We start from the raw sequence: 21303 nt of genomic DNA, 5'->3' as shown, positions 1-21303 counted from the left end.
TAATTCGTCTTTTTGGGAAAATTTATCTTTGTGGTTAAAAATTTAACTATTTTGTTGAAAATTCATTTTATTTCTAGCTGAAAATTGAACTTTTTAAGGAAAAGTTCCACTAGTCAATTCTTGTTTAAAAATCAATCTTTCTTAGCCGGAAATTCATAACTTTTTTTCATAATTTATTTTCTTTTTTGGTAGAAAATTAATTTTCTTGCTACAAAAGTCATCAATTCGTTGAAAATTCATTTTATTTTTGAGTAAAATGAATTCTTTTTAGAGTCAATTAAACTATTCCATTTGTTTGAAAATATATCTTTGTCAATTCATGTCTCATGTTAAGGTTGGCTAATTTATTCAATTTAATTTCTGACTGAAAACTAATTTTGTTGAAGAGAATTTAACAATTCAATTCTTGTTTGAAAATTTATAATTCTTAGTCGAAAATGCATATACTTTGTTGAAATTTTGTTTGTTTATAGATATTTAATTTTCTTATGAAAATTGATCTTTTTGGTTGAAATTTGAACTATTTGGTTGAAAATACGTTTTATTTCTAGCCAAAAAATTAATTTTTTACGGAAACGTTAGAATATTTTGTTCAAAAATTATCTTCTTTTTTTGGTAGAAAATTCATCTTCTTGGTGCAATATACATCTTTTTGTTAAAAATTCGTTTTTTTTTTGGCTAAAAATGATTTGTTTTAAAAAGAAAACTAAACTATTCCATTTTCTTGAAAATAGGAAATCTGTTTTTTAATTATGAATATTTTTCATTCTTATTATGCATAAAATTTATTTATGATAAAATAGATTTCTTTTCAATCTTAAATAAAAATATTTTTAAAAATTAATTTTTGATGTTAAAGTTTGCTAATTTAATTAATTTAATTATTATTTTCTTTAATTTACGAGTCTGAGTGTAAAATTCATATATTTTGTTGAAAATTTACCTTTTTTTTGGTAGCTAATTCATCTTTTTGGACAAGTATATCTTTCTGGATAAAAATTGAACTATTTTGTAGAAAATTCGTTTTATTTTTAGCTGCAAATTGAGTTTTGTAAGGAAAATTCAACTATTCAATTCTTACTTAAAAAATTAATCTTTCCTAGTCAAAACACTTGCTTGAAAATTTATTTTTCTTAATTCATTTCTTATGTTAAAGTTTGCTCATTGAACAAATCAGTTCTTGTTTCACTATTTATCTTTCTTAGTCGAAAATTCATATAATTATTTTGTTCAAATTTATCTTCCATTGTAGATCATTTATCTTCATGTAAAACTTGATTTTTTTGGCTGAAATTTAAACTATTTTGTTGATTTTTTGTTTTATTTTAACCCCAAAAATAATTCTTATTGAAAGAAAATTCAACTATTTCATTTTTGTTTGCAAATTTAACTTTCTTAGTCGAAAATTCATATATTTTGTTGACAATTCTTTTTTGTTATAGATAAGTAATATTCTCCGATATTCGAGTTCAAAATTGATCATAAATTAATATTCGGGTGAAAAATTCAATTTTTTTTTGTAGAAAATTCTTCCTTTTGTCATAAAAAGTCAACAATTAGAAGAAAATTTGATAAAAATTCATCTCTTTTGGTAGAAAATTAATTTTTTTGGTTTAATATTCACCTTTTTTGAAAATTCGTTTTATTTTTAGCTGAAAATTAATATTTTTGTATGAAAATTTAACTAATATATCTGCTTAAAAATGTATCTTTTTTAGTCGTAAATTCATCTATTTTTGTAAAAACTTGTCTGTTTTTCGTAGATAATTATCTTCTTAAAAAAATTGACCTTTTTGGCAGAAAAATGAATTATTTTGTTGAAAATTCGTTTTATTTTTGTATGAAAAAAAAAAATTTTTAAAGAAAATTTAAGTATCCCATCATTGTGTGAAAACTTAAATTTCTTAGTTGAAAATGTATACACTTTATCGAAAATGTTATATTTTTACTTGATAGTTCAAATTAAAAGCGTATAAAATTGAATTTAATATAGTGTCAACATTAATTTTACGTCAAAGAATTTATTCCCCTATTTTCCTAAAAAAATGTCCTTATTTCCGATTTTGTAATAAATTTAGTTCATTATAATTTATCCATCCACAGATTGATAATTAAAGGAATCATTCAAGTGTTATAAATGATTTAAATGAATACAGATTCAGAATTTAAAAAAATAAAATATTTAATTCTTAAATGGTTCCGCATGAAAAAAAATTTCACCTGGAATAACCGAAAAATTAATCAGGGTGTCTACTCAAATCCTGGAAAAAAATCCCTGAAAATTCCAGGTTTTTTTCAGTTATCTCAAGTTTTTTTCAGGTATAATTTTTTCAAGTACGGACCCATTCAAATATTTTGAATTTTTAAAGCAATCGACTCAGAATATGGATACATTTTCGTGAGTTTATTATTAGAAATAGAAAAAGTAAAAATATTTTATTTTCAACAAGATATATGAATTCTTAACCAAATGCTTGAATTTTAGATAAAAAACATTAATTTTTTACCAAAAAATAAGAATTTTCTATAAACTAAATATGGATTTTCAAACAAGAAGATTAATTTTTACCCAAAAATACCGCTTTCGACCTGACACTTGAATTTCTAATGAAATAGATGAATTTTTAACTAAAATAGACAAATCTTCAACGAACTAGTTGAGTTTTGAATTAAAAAAAATCAATTTTTAATGAAAAATGAAACTTAAATATGAAGTTGAAAAATTAATTTTCCACAGAAAAAAACAGAGATTTTCAACCAAAGTGAAGAATTTTCAAACAAAGTATTCATATTTAACTGGAATAGACGAATTTTCAAATAAGAAGATTAATTTTCTACCAAAAAAAGTGCTTTTTCAAAAAAATAATAGAATTTTCAATGACATAGATGAATTATAAACGAAACTGTTGAATTTTGAAATAAAAAGATCAATTTTTAATAAAAAATGGAATATTTATAATTACATTTAAAAAATGTAATTTTCCATTTTCAGCTAAAAAAATTAATTTTCAATCTGAACAATCGATCGTTTAAACTAAAAACATAAATTTAAAAAGTAATAGTTGAATTTTCAACTAAGGAAGACAAATTTTCAACCCAACAGTTGAAATATTAACTAAAAACGATAAATTGTCTAAAAAAAATGGAATCGTTCAATTATTAGTTAAAAAATGAATTTTCAACCGAAGCGATCAATCTTCAACTGAAATAGTAGAATTTTAAACAAAACAAATGAATTTTCAACTAAAATTATGAATCTTCAACTGAAATAGTTGAATTTTCAAACAAAAAGATTAATTTCTACCAAAACGACGAATTATCAACAAAATACATGAATTTTCAACTAAAAATAGGAGTCAAATATAAAGCGAACAAATTGATTTGCAAACAAAGTAAATGAATTTTGAAACCAAAAAGACGAATTAAAAAAAATAGTTACATTTCAAGCAAAGCAATGAATTTATAACCCACAAGATTAATTTTTAAATAAAATAAGGAATCTTTGACTATATAAATAGAATTTTCAATCAAAAAGATTAGTTTTTACGAAAAAGACCAAATTTTCAACTAAATAGACTAAATAGTTGAATTTTCAACTAAGAAATATTTTGCAGTCATGAGAGAGAAAAATTGCAAACTGTTGAATTCAAAAAAAAAAAAAAAAAGAATTTTCAACCAAGAAGATTAATTTTCTACAAAAAAGCGAATTTTTAAGCCGATACTAGAATTTTCGACTAAAAACGGTAAATTTAAGCGGGAAATAAAATAGTGTTAAACTTTCAGTTAACAAATTAATTTCAAAGAAAAAAGTCGATTTTTCAACAATAAAGTACAATACAGTAATATAAAGATATTTTCACAAATGAAGAATCATTTTTATTCAATTTTATATTGCAATTAACAAAAATTAAGATCGCTCTAAAAAGTTCCCTGACTTTACAAAAATTCTGTGACATTTAAAATTTTTTCCAGATATATAAAAATTTACTGACAATTCCAGGTTTTCCTATTATTCTAGGTAGGGTAGACACCCTGATAATCGATTACCAGCGGTAATTAAAACCAAATAAGCATTTTTTTGCCAAAACGAGCTGAAGAGACTCCAAATTATTTTTTTTTTACTCTGCCAAAATTCAGGGAGAATTTTGACACCAAAAGGAAACAAAAAGCCTATTTTGAACCACTCTAATATGACAAATAAAACGAAATGGGGAAGTTTACTTGATAATAAAGTCGCAGACTTCGGAATCTTTAGCGTCGGCAGGTACTTCATAAAATCTGACTCTGCATATCTTTCCTATGTAAGATTTACACTGATCGTGAGTAATCAGACCTTCTTCTTTGACTGTTCGCATCATATTTGCAATGTAGCCGTGATATTGTTTATCATCTTCAAAGCCGGCAGTCAAAGCGTTATATATATAAATATCTGGTACGTCTATCAAAGTTTTTAAAATTAAGAGCAGGGGTATAAATTGCATATTTTTTCGATGAGAGAAGTGCAGAGTTACTGATCCATCAGTGGCATAATGTAGCGTGTTAGTCTAGAAATAAATTGAATTATTTTTGAAAGATAAGAAAATATTTTTAAAAGAAATCTGCTTAATTAAATTCAGGGCGGCCTCTTTAATCGAAGAAACAAATTTCCAGTCATTTCCCGACTTGAAAAAATTGTTCGCGGTTTTTGAAATTTACAAATTAAAACTCTTAAAACTGAACATCAAATATTGGGAACCAAAATTTCCTTCCTTCCAAATTGATAAAAATCTTAGAAATAAAAATAATAAACAAAAACAAGGGCCTCTTCCAATTTATAAAAATAAAATAATAATCGAAATTCCGTACCTTTTAACTTGAAAAAAATTTTTTAAATAAAAAAAAATTTCTGCTTCCCCTCAAACTCAATAAAAATGCTAACAAAAAAAATGTTCAAAATAAAAAAAATCCCTCTTCCAATTAAAAAAAAACTTTAAAACCAAAATGTCCTTCCTTTCAAAATATTTAAAATAAAGAAATTTTCCTCTTTTAATTTAGAAGATATTTAAAAAAATGGCTTCCTCTCTCCCACCCTAAGAAAAATGTCTCTCTTCTAACGAAAAAATAATAATCGAAATTCCGTACCTTTTAACTTGAAAAAATTTTTTAAATAAAAAAAAATTTCTTCTTCCCCTCAAACTCAATAAAAATGCTAACAAAAAAAATGTTCAAAATAAAAAAAATCCCTCTTCCAATTAAAAAAAAACTTTAAAACCAAAATGTCCTTCCTTTCAAAATATTTAAAATAAAGAAATTTTCCTCTTTTAATTTAGAAGATATTTAAAAAAATGGCTTCCTCTCTCCCACCTTAAGAAAAATGTCTCCCTTCTAACGAAAAAAAAAATTTCCCTGAAACTCAATAAAAATGTTAACAGAAAAAATATCTTCCAATTCAGAAAAAAAAAATAAAAACAAAAATGTTCTCACTTTCAACTAAATCAAAATCTTAAAAATCAAAATTTACGCTTTATCAGTTCATAAAATATAGAAAACATAAATTTTCTCTTTTCAAGTCGACAAACATCTTAAAAATACAAAATTTGCCTGACTTCAATTCAATAAAAATGTAAAAAACAAAAAAGTTCTTCTTTCAATTCTTAAAATAATCAAATACCAACATTTCTTTTTTTTAAATTAGAATTGCCATATTAAAATATTTTTTTATTCATAAATCTTTTGAAGTAGATCCAGATGAAGTATTTTAATTTTAAGACATTTCAAATTACAAATTTTTTCAAGGTTTCCTATTTTAAATAATTCAGTGTCAAAGTGATTAGTTCTGAATATTTGATTTATAATTGCTCAATTTAGATTAACATTCGATAAAAAATTAAAAATAGTTTATAGTTTCAATTTGATGTTCAAATTAGTTTAACTAGTCAGAATTTCAAATTAAGAAATATCATTTTTCAGCTTTAAAATGTGTATATTGTTTAATTTTTAAGTCAGAATAGTCTTGTGACATCAATTATTGTTCAATTTTCAATACTCTAACTACAGTTCAGTTTCAAAAATCATTAATTAATTTATATGCACAGTTGATCAACTTAAAACGTTTTTTATCGGAATTTTTTTCATGCAAACCCTTTTAGTGATTAATTGTTTAAGTCTTCAAAACTGCATTTTGAAATTCTTAAAATTGGAAATGTGCGTAAAAACGAAGACCCAGAATGAGACATTTTTAACGTAAAATATTTTAGAATCACGCATTGTGAAATGAATTTTATAATTAAAATCAAAATATGAAATTTGTTTTGTTTCAAGTGACTGGCTAGATTTTTCTTCTTAAAAATTATAAAATTCACGGTAACAAAATATCTTGGTCTGAAATAATTCCCGATTTTTTGGTTCCGTGACTACCATGAAATTTGTTTCATAAATAAATCATATTCAGAAGAACTTTACCACCGAAGTACAATCTTCTCGCACACATCTTATGGTGAGACCAAGATCTGTGTACATACTTCCACGTTGCTTCCAACCGGATCTTCTCACTGCAACGGGATAATTTCTCCTGGTCATTAACAGCATTCTTATCAGTTTTTCGTGACCCTTTATTATAAAATAACCACCCCATTCGTCTTCGTGTTCCTTATGGGCTACCAATTGTGTAGGATTTAACCCATTTAAATGGCACTTACTGGACTAGAATTAAGGAATAGTGATTATGCTTCAATTTTTAAATCTAAAAAAAAGTAATTTATGATTTCCAGAAATAATAAGATATGGGACTTGAAACTTATGAAAATCTTTTATATTTAAGATAATACATGCGTTGTAGGGTAAAACTTCATGTTTAAAATTCCATAATTTTTCTTAAACAATTTTTTATTTTCCCTGACAATTAATATTGAAATACCAACATCCTAATCTTGTAATATTTTTAACATAGGATCTTTTATAAATGGAATAAAACAATATTTATAATATAATTTAAAAATGTCAAATTTATTTATCTTGAACAGAAAAATGACTTTTACTGTCGTAAAAGATCATTTTTTAGACAAAATACTTGCATTTTCAACAAAAAAAATCCAATTGTCGACCTAAAAATATGAATTCTCAACAAATAAAGGTTTTTCCGCCATGGGAAAAAAACTTTTTATCTAAATTCTAGAACCTTCAAGCCAAAAGAAAAATTTTCTGTACACAAATCGAATTTTCAACCAAAAATATGTATCTCCAGGAAAAAAACTCCATTCAACAAAGAAATTTTCTTAAAAGTAATTCAACTCTTAGCCACACAGTTGAATTTTCAATTAAAAAAGGTCGATTTTCAAACAAATAGTTCAACTTTCAAACAAAGAGATGAATTTTTAACTAAAAATGTGAATCTTCAATAGAAAAAATGATTTTTTAACAAATTGGTTCAAACGAAATAGTTCAATTGTCAAAGAAGATTAATTTTAACAAAAAAAAAATAGTTTTTTAAAAAGTTTTAAGTAAAGTTAAGTTATTATTAAATATTTTCATTATAAACTAATTTTAATTATTAATTAATTGTCGTATAGATTTAGGATTTAAATAAAAAATATTTTTACAATAATAATTAAAGTGTATAATAAATGAATGATTAAAAATAAAGATTACAAATTTTAAATAAATTAAATGAATATTTATTGCATTATTATGAAAATTTATTATTAAAATCGTTAACATTTCCAAATAGTTGCATTTTCATCTAGAAAAAGAAAATGAAATGTCTATTAAAACAAACGAACTTTTAAATCAAAAAGACGAATTTTCAAAAAACATAGTTGAATTTTGATTCAAAAAAGATTTTAGTTTTACTTTTGAAGACCAAAAAATTAATTTTAAACAAAGTTTTTTTTACAAAATGGTCGAATTTTTAACAAAATAGTTTAATTTCCATCTAAAAAGGATACATTTTTCACAAAATTGTGGGATATTCAACCAAAAGATTTCAGTTGACTTTTCAACACCAAAAATATCGATTTTAAACAAATTAGTAAATTTTCTACGAAATAATTAAACTTTCAAGGAAAAAGTTCAATTTTCATCAAAAAAGGATACATTTTGACAAAATTGTAGAATTTTTTACCAAAAAATTCCAGTTGACTTCTTAACAATAAAAATATGGATTTGAGACAAATAGTAGATTTTGTACGAAATGATTGAATTTTCAACAAAACAGTTCAATTTACATCCAAAAATGATACATTTTTAACAAAATTGTAGAATTTTCTACCAAAAGATTTCAGTTGACTTTTCAAAACCAAAAATATTAATTTTAAACAAAAAATAAATTTTCTACGAAATAATTGAGTTTTCAAGTTCAATTTTTAACCAAAAGAGATACATTCTTAACAAAATTGTTTAATTTTTAACCAAAAGGAAAAAATTTTTAATAAGATTGTTGATTTTTCAACAAAACAGTTTTAATTTTTATTCGAGAGAAATGCAATTTCTACTAAAAGAGATAAATTTTTTAATTTAAAAAAAAAACTTTAAAAAAATTTGAATTTTCAATTAAAAGAGGTCGATTTTCAAACAAATAGTTAGCTTTTAGTTCAGTTAGCTTTTCAAAAAAAAAAATGAAAAATAATTTTATATGATTACGATTTATTTAAAAATTATTCAGAAAATTTCCTGTTCAAATTTAAAATTACTCAGAATTATATTTTATCATACTTATTCTTTAAATCTAGATATAACTTAAAATTATAATTCTATTTCAAAATTTCCCGTTTCAAGTAAAAAATTTAATTCTTTTGCAAATTTTCTTCTTTAATGTAAGAATTACGATTCTTTTGGAAAATTTCCTATTCTATATCTGAATTATAATTTTTTGTTGGAAAATTCTATGATCGAATTAAGAATTACAAATAACTAGTAAGAAAAATTTCCTATTCCAACTCAAAATTATAATTTTTCTCGAAAATGTACTATTCTAACTCATAATTATTCATTATACTTATTTTTAAATTCGTATATAATTCAGAAATATAAATCTTCTGGAAAATTCCCTGAACCAACTCAAAGTTATCAGTATTTTCAAAAAAACGGTTTAAATTCAGAATCATAATTCTATTCAAAAATTCCGTGTTCTAAGTAAAAATTGTAATTCTTCGTAGAATTTCTTCTTCCAAGTCAGAATTATAATTCTTTTGAAAAATTCTATGTTCTAGATCTTAATTATAACTTCTGTTTGGAAATCTATCGGAAATCTTTGCAAAACCTTAAACATCTTTGTGATATCTTTGGGAAATCATAACAATCTTTGCCGAATTTTTGGAAAGCTTTGTAAAATATTGCAAATATTTGATCATATTTTTGAAATGATTGAAATCTTTGGAAATCATTGAAATCTTTTAAATCAATGCGAAATTTTTGAGATCTATGGGAAATATTTGGAATCTTTGGGAAATCATTGAAATCTTTATCAAATATTAAAAATATTAGGTATATTTTTTAATTTAAATTAAATTATTCTTTAAATTACATTTTTCAGAAACATTAAAAATATTTGTGAAATATTTAGAAAATCATTGAAATCTTTGTAAAATACTTTAAATCTTTAAAAAATATTTGATAATATATTTGTGAAATTTTTTTAATCGTTGCAAACTACTGTCCGAAATCTGTGCACAATATTTGAAATCTTTGCAAAATCTTTGAAATTTTTTAAAAATCATTAAAACCCTTTGCAAATATTTTGAAAGTATTTGGTATACTTTAGACATTGTTGAAATCTTTGTGAAATCATTGAAGTCTTTGTGACATTTTTTAAACTATCCAAAATCTTTGCGAAATATTTTTAAAATAATTGGGAACTCATTTATTATTTTTGAAATACTTGGTATTATTTGTAAATACGATTAAAATTTTTCGAAAATCATTAAAGTCTTGGTACAATCGTTAAGAAATATTTGAATTATTTTTTGAAATGTTTGGTAATATTTGTTAAATTATGCAAATATTTGGGATATCACTGATGTCTTTGTAAAATCTTTTAAATATATTCAAAATATTTTAAAATTTTTGTGAAATCTTCGATATCTTTGGGAAATCATTGAAACCTATATAAATCTTTGCGAAATATTTGAATTTTATCATAAAATATTTGGAAGTATTTTTGAAAATATTAAAAGCATTGTGAAATTATTGAAATCTTCAGAAATTTTTAGGAAATAATTGAAGTCTTCATGAAATCTTTGAAAAACATGAGCAATCTTTGCGAAATATTTGAAATCTTTGAGATATTTCAGAGATCATTAAAATTTTTGTGAAATATTTTTAAACATTTTCTGAAATCTCCTAACTATTGAAAATATTTTTTAAATATCTGGTAATATTTGTGAAATTATTGAAATCTTTGTGAAATCTTTGGCAATATAAATTTTATACCTGTATTTATTATTATTTACTATTTATTATTATTTATGTACAATTTGTATTCAGTAAAATATTGTTATACTATTTCAAAGTATGACATTCAGTATTATAATTTTTTTCTCCTGCCCTCATCTAGAGAAAAAAGGCTCCGCCGTACAGTGGGATATTTTAGATTTGTTCGTGCAAAAAATCGACGACTCGTCAATTTTCAACCGAATTGAATTTTTGTTTTTTTAAAATACTCGAGAATAAATTTACTGTCGGATAGATTCGCCACTATTACGGTTTGAATCGTCAGTACGTCAAAAAAACGTCGACCAACGTCGGCAGTCGTCGACCGATTTTTAGACTATTCAGATGTCAGTAATATTTGGTAATTCGTACAAACAATGCTTCATGCTCATTGCTATCTATGTTTTCAACCAATAAGAGCAAACCTTTCTATTCTCATTCTATTTTTGCAATAAAAGTTTTAAATAATAGCTAATAAACTTTCATAACGTTAATACTTTAATTTTCAAATTATTCGACCGAGAAACGTTTATTCTGAAGAAATCAACGAAAAACACAAACCGTAATAGTGGCGTATCTATCCGACAATAAATTTATTCACGAGCGTTTAAAAAAAAAAAATTCAATTCGGTTGAAAATTGACGAGCCGTCGATTTTTTGCACGAACAAATCCAAAATACCCCACTGTGCGCCGCTTCTGATTATCCTTATTTTCTAAAACCAGATACAATAAATTACAATTCCCTGAAACAACTTGAAAATGTCATTCTTTTCAAAAAAGTCTCCTGTTTAAAATCAAAACTGTAATAATTCTTTTAGAATATTCCATTTTTAAATTTAGATCTACAGATATCACTTCCAAAATATCCGGTTTCTAATCATAATTACGGTTTTTATATTTTTATTTTAAAACGCAAATCTTTCTCTCTGAAGTACAATCGAATTGAAAATCCCGGTCATTGAATCAAATTCCCAGTTTTCTCATATTCTCAGTTAGGAAGATACCCTGAATATTTTTCAATTGAAAAAGTGGAAAACGTAGAGAAAAATTGAATCACTGTCCAGTTATAAATATTTAAATTAAAAATTATATTACTTCGTAGTTATATATTGCAAAATGCATCAATATTTCGATTTTCATTAATTTCAAATTGCGTAATTTTTAATATTTCAAAATTTTTAAATCTATTAATATTGAATTTCAAAATTTCTAAATCTATTAATATTGAATTTTTGAAGCCTATCATACCTTGACCATAATGGGAACTTCTCCCAAATCTTTGTCCACAGATGGATGTATTTTTCCATTTACAGACCATCCCACTTTCACAGTCGCTAATCCTTTGTAAGTGCTGCCTCTTTGACGACATTCTGTAGGATATATTTTGCGACTTTTGACACCGATTGTGCCGTCCGGTACTCTTGGATCTCTAAGCTGAGCGCTTTCAATCCACAGCTTTATTTTGTCTCCACTGCCAAGAGTGAATTGAACTGGATAAATTTCATTCACAGCTTTATTAAGACCTTCATCCAGCAAGTAATTGAAAGAATCCACATGTGGAATACCCAAAGTTTGCAGTAACTAGACAAAAAGACAAAATTCAAAACTAAAGTTACTTTTTATCATTATTTTCCGAGGATATACTTTTAACGTTAATAGAATTCAGAGTCCAAAATGCTCTCAAACCCGGAGAATAAGGATGATTTTTATTAGAATAGGGGAATAAATTCTCTTCAATTCAATTAATATATAAATAATACATTAAATTCAATACGAAATGCTTAAGGTTTAGGTTGAAACATATTTAATTTTCAACAAAATAGTTGCATTTTCAACCTATAAAAGATAAACTTTTCACCAAAATGGTCGAGATTTTAAACAAAAAATTGAATCTTTAAACCAAAAGGTCTAATTAGTTAGTAGACAGTTGAATTTTCATTAAAGAATGATACAATCTCAATAAAAAACTTTTCTATAATAAAAGATCAATTTTCAAACCAAAACAATGAATTTTCAACAACAAAAAATTAATTTTCAATCAAACAGTTGCATTATGAAACAAATAGTTGTATTTTTAAGCAAAAGGGAGAAATTTTCACAAAGTATGTAGTTGATTTTCAACCAACAAAGAAGAATTTTCAACCGAAAAAGAATAAACTTAAAAAAACACAGCTGCATTTTCAAATAAATAATTGAATTGTTTAGAAGACAGTTGAATTAAAAAAAAAATAGTATGAATTTTCTATACAAGTTAACTAATTTTCTGTACAAATAGACGATTGTTCCACGAAACAATGCAATTGTTGACCAAAATATATAAATTTTTAACAAAATATTTTAATTTTCAACAAGATAGTTGAATTTTTAACCAAACAGATGAAGGCAGAGCAAAAAAATTAGTCCTCAAACAAATAGCTGAATTTCAAATAAAAAAGTTCACTTTTAAAATTGAAAATTGAATAGCTAAAATTTCAATTTAAAAAATTAATTTTGAACCATAAAAAATGAGTTTTTAATAGAACAGCCACGTTTCCAAGCGAAGAAATGAATTTTGAACCAAAAATATTAATGTTTTTTCAACCAAAAAAGATGAGTTCTTAAATCAAGTACATGAATTTTAAAATGAAAAATATTATTTTTCAATATTAAATATAATAGTTAAGATTTCAACAATAACCTATATTATTAACAATGATTGACAATTGAATTAAAACAAAATAAAAAGAGGAACTTTCAACAAAAAACATGCATTTTCAACTGAAATGAATACATTTTTAACCAAAAATGAAATAGTTAAATTTTCAGTTAAAAAATTAATTTTCAACAACAAAAAAACTAACTTTAAAAAAAGGAGTCGAATTTTCAACCCAAGAAGATTTTTCAGTCAAGTGAGAAGCAAAAATGGCAATGAAATTGTTGAATCTCTAAACGAAAAAGGTGAATTCTGTACAAAACAGTTGAATTTTCAGGTGAAGAATATACATTTTTAACAGAAATCAGAGATCAATTTTTAACCCAAAAATACGAATTTTTTAACCAAAAAGGATAACTTCTTTTTAACTTGTGGAATTTTGAACAAGATAATTTAGTTTTAAACCAAAAAATAAGACTTTGAACCAACCAAGACGAATTACCCAAGAAAAAAAGTTTAACTAAGTAGTTCAAGTTTCAAGCAAGTATGTGAATTTTCATATGTAATTTTTTCATAAAAAATATAATATTTAAGTTTTCTGTTAAAAGATTTTTATTTCAAATTAATAACAGTTGAATTCAACTAAAAACGAAAAAAGACCAACGAAATAATTAAATTTTCAACAAAAGGAGATCAGTTTTCACCCGGAACAATTATCAAAAAGATAATGAAAATTTCAACTAAAAAGATGAATTTTCAACTGATAAAATGAATTTTAAAGAAATTAGTTTAACTTTCAAGAAAACCGTTACATTCGAAATTTCAACAAAAAAGTTAAACTTTCAACCAAAAAAATTAATTTCAAACTAAAAAAGGAACTTTACACAAAATAGTTCTGCTTTCTACCAAGTAGTTGAATTTCCAACCAAAAAGATAATTTTTTACTAAAGAAGGTAAATTTACAACAAAATACATAAATTTCTAACCGAATGGTTGAATTTTCAACGAAAAAAGATCGACTTTCAACAAATAATGGAATAGTTGAATTTTTAGTTGAAGAAAATAATTTTCGACAACATAAAAGGGAATTTTCAACAAATAAAATGAAGCTTTAACAAATTAGTTTAACTTCAAACTGATATGAGTAGTTAAATTATCGAATAAATTTGGAATTGAATGAATTCTGAACCGAAAATATAATTGTGGACTTTCCAATAAAAAAGAATTAAATATTAAGCAAAGAGGTAAATTTTCCATCTGAAATGACGGATATTCAACTAGGTTCTCTAGGTCAAGAAATCAAGTTTTTCCAGTTGTCCTTTTTTAACATCAAATAATGAAATAACCGCATGTTATACATGTAAATATAATGAAAAATTTAATTTTAATTGGCTAAAAATTTCTAAAGAGATAAGAACCATAAAGAAATATTTTGAAATCGTTTAAAATCGTGGAAATGTTTTGAAATCATTGAAATCTGGTGTACTGTACCCTTTTTGGAATCTTTGAAATTCTTGAAATTTCCTTAAATTCTTATGAATTCTTTGAAATATTTATAAATTTTTTTAAAAATATTTTTTATCCGTTTGAAATCACTGGTATATTTGAAATTTTCTAAAAACATGTTAAAAATCGTTTTTAATCTTTGAAATATTTTGAAATCTTTAAAATCTAATGTACTGTACTCATGTTGAAATCTTTTGAAATCCTTAATAATTCTTTGAAATATTTGTGAAATCTTTTGCGTTCGTTTGAAATAATTGGAATATTTAAAATCGTTGAAAAATCCTCTTAAATCCTCTAAAAATGTTGAAAATCATTTAAAATCTTTTGAGTTCTTTAAAATATGGTGTGCTGTAACAAAGATCTTTGACTGTGTCCTGTTTTAAATCTTTGAAATTCTATTATTCTTCTGAAATCTTTAAGAAACTTTTATGAAATCTCTTCAACCGCTGGAAAATTTGTTGAAAACTTGAAATATTTGAAATATAAGTGAAATCTTTCGTTGAAATCTTCGAAATCTGGTGTCAGCCTGGTAATATTTGAAATTCTTGAAATCGATTTAATTACTAATGAATTCTTTGAAGTATTTGGGGAAACTTTTTAAAAATTGTTCAATCTTAGAAATGTTTTAAATCTTTCAAAGCTGATTTTTTAAATCCTTGAAATTTTTTTATTATTTTGAAATCTTTAGGAAATCATGGAACTATTTGTGAAATCTTTTGTATTAATTTGAAATCATTAAAATACTTGAAATTTTAAAATATCTTTTGAAATCTTCTAAAAAAGCTTGAAATTGTTTAAAATCGTTGCGATGTTTTGAAACCTTAGGAATATGGTATGTCATACTTTTTTTAAATCTTTAAAATCCTTGATATCTTTTGAGCTTTAAAATCTGGTAAAAAATATTTATGAAATCGTTCTGAAATCTTTTGTAATGATTTGAAATCATTAAAATTTTTTTAATCTTTTGAAAGCATCTTAAAAGTTGGAAATTGTTTAATATCTTTTTAATGTTTTGAAATCTTAGAAATTTGGTTTACGATGCCACTTTTAAGATCTTTAAAATCCTTGAAATGTACACGCCGTTTTTAAATATTTGTTTGTAAAATCTTTTGAAATCTAAAATGTTTTACAAATTTAAAAATCTTTGTGAAATTGTTGTGAAATCTTTGAAATCGGGTGTGAAACAGAATCGATTACCTCGATTACCATCGAGATTTTCAACTAATAATTTTTATAATTTGAAAGTTGAATATTACAAACAAATGTACACATTAACATTCTATATCAGCGGAGAAGAAATAAAAAATCTGATAAAATTATTAATAATCCTATAATCATTCTAAAGTCTGTTCATTGCAATCTATAAAATAATTGATATTTCAGTAATATAACTGTTTTGAGAGCAAAAATAATACTAATTCAAGGTTTTCGTAAAGCATTCAAGGACAATTCCAGGTTTTTTAACCAAAAATACATGTTTGGATTTTCTTATTGTGTTCTATTAATTCAGTTCGCGTTCAATAAAAAAAAAACAAGAAAAAGGAAAAATTTCTTGAAAACAGGAGAAAAAAAATAAATTATTCGTAAAAAGCGAGAAAATAAGGGAAAGTGTGAAGTCTCTAAAAGAATAAACTCAAAAACGCTATATTTTTGTAATAACCTCTAATTTTAAAGCGATAATTCTACAAGAAAACTAAAATGCATATTTCCTATAGCTTAAATTTTATGCAATATAATTTTCATTGTAAATCTGCATAAAATAATGATTTAATTAAACAGAGTTTGAACAATGAAAACAAAACTTGAGAATCCTAACCTTATTTCATACTAAAGAGCAAATTTGTTCAATACTGACTGGATTTTGCGATTTTGCTGGTCGCCAGTATTCTGGAGCAGTGTTTGTTAATTTAGGTTCTCTAGCCATTTTTTATAAAAATCTTATCAACATTATTAATTTACTAATTTAATTAAAAAATATATACAAGTTTAGCGGCAGACACGTGTGCGCTGTGTTTGATAGACATATATATGTATATACAACCGCCTATGAGGTCACGTGACATCCCCACAGCTGTGGGATTCTAACCTCAAAATTGTCGCGTGGTGCTGGCGATAAAAGTTAAAAGTTAAACCGGCAAAATTATAATATTCTTCTCTTAAAATAGTATTTAAAAGAGGTTTAAACATGTGATATATTAGTTTTCGAAGCGTTTTATTCTTTAAGTGTTTACAAACATTTCATTTTCTGAAAGTTGCATATTTTTTCGATTTATTGTTGACGGATGAAACTGACTGTATTGTTTTTCTGCTTTATTAATTTAAAAAGGAGAGCAACATGAGTCTTTTTGTTATAAACAGGTAAGAAGAAAAAACAATTGGTTTAATTTATTTTTGTTTGATTTTTATTTAAGATCGTTATTAAGTTGTTACGCGGTTTTAAAAGTTATGTTATAATAGGAAAGGTTCTTCTATTCTTCTAAATAATCTTCAAAAGTTAGGTTTGCTGTTAAATTTGTTGCCTGTAAAATTATTTTCTTTTATAATTATTACCGAATCTTCCAAATTTGACCTATTTTATTGTGCGTATATCTGTACGCTTGATCCTTCAAAACTAAACCTACACGAGGTTTAAAAACTTAAATTGTTCAAAATTGTACAATTTTAAATTAAAATCTTTTGTAGTTAAATAATTTTTAAATAGAAAAGGTTGAAATTGGAATAATTTCATCATAATAAAATTCATAATTAATTCGTTCTGATTTTAAAAATTCGAAATTTTATAAATTCAAAAAATGAAGGAATTTTAATACTCGACCAACTAGATACATATTTAAACCTTAGAGATTCTCTTCTTTCTATGAACTAACAATTTATAATTAACAAGAATTTTAAATTGAAAATAATAAAAAAATTATTTAAACCCTAACATTTTGTTATTTTAAATATAAATTATTCAAAATTGTACAGTATTAAATTAAAATCCTTTATGGTTAAATAATTTTAAAATATAAAAGAATTGAAAAATCAAAATTATTTAGTTTTAATCGAAATAATGAAAAATTATAGGTGTGAACACTATATTGCAAGATAGCATGGTATTGCAGATGGGCTATTACTTCTCAAGTATTTTTTACTGTTCTCAATTGCAAAATTTGTGATTGAAAATCTATAAAGCTGAATAAATTTGAATTTTAAATCTTCAAAATTCAACGATTAAAAAAAATTTTAATTTTAAATTGCAAATCGTTAAAATTGAAGAATTTTCCATTGCAAATCTTTAAAATTAAACTATTGCAAACAAGTTCAAAATTACTTACCCATAAAATATAAATCCTGATAATTAAATAAATTTCAATCCTATATTTTGAAAATTTAAGAATTTTCAATTTAACTCTTTAAAATTGTAGAAATTTGAATTGTAAATCTTTGAAATTGAAGATTTTTTCATTTATAAATTTTACAATAAAAAATTCTGTAATTTTGACGCGTTGTATTGAAAATCTTTGTAATTAAAAAGATTTTCATTTTTTTAATTTCTACTAAAAATTATGCATGCTTTAAGTTTTACAATTGATAATTCTGTAATTTTTATGACTTAAATAAAAATTTCTTTAATTTGGAAGATATGGAGATTTTATAAAATCCTTTAAATTCTTTGAAATTCCTTGAAGTACCATTAAAATCGGTGGTATCGCTAAGAATCCCTTCAAATTCAATTAAATTTAATTTATTTTTCAAAGTTTATAAAATTCCCTTTAAATCTTTAGAAAATGTAAAAATCTGTGAAAAAAATTATGGATCATTTAAAATCCCTTGAATATAAATTAAGTTAAAGCTATTCATTAAAGTTCTCTAAAAAAGACAGCCAATCCATAAATATCGTTAAAAATCCATAAATATCTTAATATTTAAAAATATTTGGAAATCATTCAAAATTCTTTGAAATCCATTAAAATCCCTTAAAATTTATTACTGAAATTGAATTCTCAAATTGAATGAATATTACTGAAATTTGAAATTCCTTGAAATGTTTGAAAATCCGGCCTATTTCGTTACCAAATTTGAAAATTTTTATATTCATCTATATCCCATGAAATTGTTCAAATCCGTAAGAATCTCTTGAAATAAAATTTAATCTTTTTCGTAAAGTACAAATCATTTGATATTCCTTAAATATGAATTAATTTTTTTTTAATTTGAGTGGCTTCTTCTATGTAATTGTATAATTTCACATGTGTTTTTTTTTTAATTTTCACGCTTTAAGTTATAAACGATTTTTTTTAAAGAAAATGTTTATTTACATTTTGCTAAAAATGTCAAGTTTTTGGAAAAAGCAGGTAGAAACGCTTAGAAATTTAAAATTATCAGAGAGTTAAGTCATTAATTATATAAATAAATTCAGCTGCAGAAATTATTATTTCATTTATCAAAATTATATGTAAACTGACTGAAAATAACTAGAATATTTTTTTAATTTGGAAATAGAATTTTAAACCTTCAAAATTTTGTCATTCAAATTGTAATTGTTCAAAATTTTAAAACTCTAAATCAAATCCTTTATGTTTAGATAATTTAAAAAAAGAAAAGGTTGAACTTGGAATAATGTAATGTTAACCAAATTCTAAATTATTTGGTTCTTATTTAAAATTTGGTTAATAGTTTAATTTAAAAAAGAAAGCCTTTTAATATTTGACTTAGAAATTCTCTTCTTTATATAAATTATGCAGAATTTTTGAAGGACCTCAAAATAAAGTATTTTTAACGAAAATTCTTAGTTCGATTATGTCAAGTTTCTGGAAAAACCAAATAAAAATGCTTACCAATTTTTAAGCATTAGAGTTAATTCATTTATCGTTTAAATAGATTTAGTTGCAAAAATTATCTTTTAAATTATCAAAATTGTATGATTGTTGAGTGAAAATGACCATAATATTGAAAAAATTTTGATTTAGAATTTAAACGTTCAACATTTTGTCATTTGAAATTTAAACTGTTCCACGTTGTACAAGTTACTATTAAAATCTTTAATAGCTAAATCATTTTAAAATATAGAAAAAGTTAAAAGCTTCAAATTTTTAAGCCGATAAATATTGAATCTTATATGAAAAAAAAACTGTGCTTTAAGTTATCGAAATTATCAAATTAACAATTGAATAATAATATCTAATAAATATCGTAGGTTCAGCCACTCTGTCCTTTATGATAGTCTCATCAGAGATGGTATTAGGTTTGTGTAAAATTTTACCCCCCCTCCCCCAGTTTTTGCCAAATGTCCACATTTTGAGACCCCTTGAATCCGAAAAACAAGTTTTTACAAATGTGTCTGTCTATATATCTGTCTGTGAATACTATAACTTTTGAAAAATTAATCTATTAGATTGCCCTTTGGTGCACTCGTTTAGTGTCCTTAACTAAAGGTCAAGTTCGTTACCCCGCCATTTTGGATAAAAATTCAAAAAGTGGGCACATTTTGAATATTTTTGAGACTACTTTTTTCAAAATAGAAAATTCTCTGTATGGTTATTCATAGTATTCAAAAAGTCGAACAATTTATCCTGATAACTTTAAAAAAAAATTACTAGAGTTATAACATTTGCAAAATCCCAAAAAACACGAAAATGAACATTTTATGCCAAATAACGCACGATATGAAAAAAAGTCAAGAGAAGAGAAATGTTGCTTTTTAAATGCCTTACAAGACTATCACAACAACTTTTTGAATTTTTTCGAAAAATCAAAAATATGGTGAAAGATGAATGCACCAAGATTGTGCATTCGAAAAAGGCCTACAAATTTTTTATCAACCACTTTTTGATAGGATGCGTAGTTTAAGCTTTAATCATGAAAAAAGTCATTAACAGTAAAAAAATGTGCCCGTTGCGTGGGCACATTCTTATCACAACTTTTGTCTTTTAATTTCTTTTTCGTCTTGTGTATGGGGTTTCAAAAAATATAATTTCTTATGTTTTAATGCTATTTTTTATGATTAACACTAAAAATAGACCTATCAAAAAATTATTCATGACAAATAAATCATTTTTACATTCTAATCAGAGAAGGTATTAGATTTGTATAAAATTTGACCCTTTTAGTTTTTGTCAAAAGGTCCACGTTTTGAGACCCCCTGAATCCGGAAAACAGGTTTTTAAGAATGTGTCTATCTGCATATCTATATGTCTTTATGTCTGCCTGTCTGTGAGCACGATAACGTTTGAAAAAAATTAATCTATTAGATTGGCTTTTGGTACACTCTTTTAGTGTCCTAAACTAAAGGTCAAGTTCGGCAACCAGCCATTTTAGATAAAAATTTAATAAGTGAGCGCCTTTTGAATATTTTTGAGACCATTTTTTTTAAATTCAAGAATTCTCTGTGCGGTCATTCATAGTATTTAAAAGGGTATAGTATAAAAAAAGGTCGAAGAAAGGATCGATTTGTTTCATCAAATCATTTTACAATTTATCTAATGACTTTTTTCATAAAGTAAAAGATTTTTAGAGTTATAGCATTTACAAAAATCCAAAAAACACACGAAAATGAATCATTTTAAGCCAATTAATGGATGATAGGAAAAATGGCAAGAGAAGAAAAAGTTTGATTGCTAAATGCCCTAGCAGATTATCATGACAACTTTTTGAATTTTCTTGATAAATCAAAAATTAAATTTTGACAGTATGAAAAATAATGGAAAATCCAAAATTTGCATTTTTTCATGTAATATTTTCACAGTATTTTAAATATTCTCAAATATAATAATGCATT

General features: G+C 24.2%; 2 protein-coding genes across 2 annotated transcripts in view; one reads left to right on the top strand and one right to left on the bottom strand.

The window, feature by feature from the left end:
• Positions 1 to 16467, bottom strand: part of LOC117180845 (DNA-directed RNA polymerase I subunit RPA2) — a 46370-nt gene extending 29903 nt beyond the window's left edge. The window contains exons 1-4 of the mRNA XM_033373380.1: positions 16399 to 16467; positions 11654 to 11986; positions 6442 to 6681; positions 4222 to 4544 (exon numbers count right to left, since the gene is read on the bottom strand). Of these exons, the coding sequence (XP_033229271.1) occupies positions 4222 to 4544; positions 6442 to 6681; positions 11654 to 11986; positions 16399 to 16467 (965 nt within the window). The remainder of the gene's footprint in view (positions 1 to 4221; positions 4545 to 6441; positions 6682 to 11653; positions 11987 to 16398) is intronic.
• A 143-nt stretch (positions 16468 to 16610) lies between these two features.
• The window catches only part of LOC117180847 (probable ATP-dependent RNA helicase Dbp73D), a 43221-nt gene continuing 38528 nt past the window's right edge, over positions 16611 to 21303 (top strand). Inside the window, exon 1 of the mRNA XM_033373381.1 lies at positions 16611 to 16901. Within this exon, the coding sequence (XP_033229272.1) occupies positions 16879 to 16901 (23 nt within the window). The 5' untranslated portion in view covers positions 16611 to 16878. The remainder of the gene's footprint in view (positions 16902 to 21303) is intronic.

The sequence above is a fragment of the Belonocnema kinseyi genome, chromosome 9, assembly GCF_010883055.1.
Source record: "Belonocnema kinseyi isolate 2016_QV_RU_SX_M_011 chromosome 9, B_treatae_v1, whole genome shotgun sequence".
Classification (NCBI taxonomy): Eukaryota; Metazoa; Arthropoda; class Insecta; order Hymenoptera; family Cynipidae; genus Belonocnema; species Belonocnema kinseyi.
This window is presented reverse-complemented; position numbering and strand designations above follow the sequence as displayed.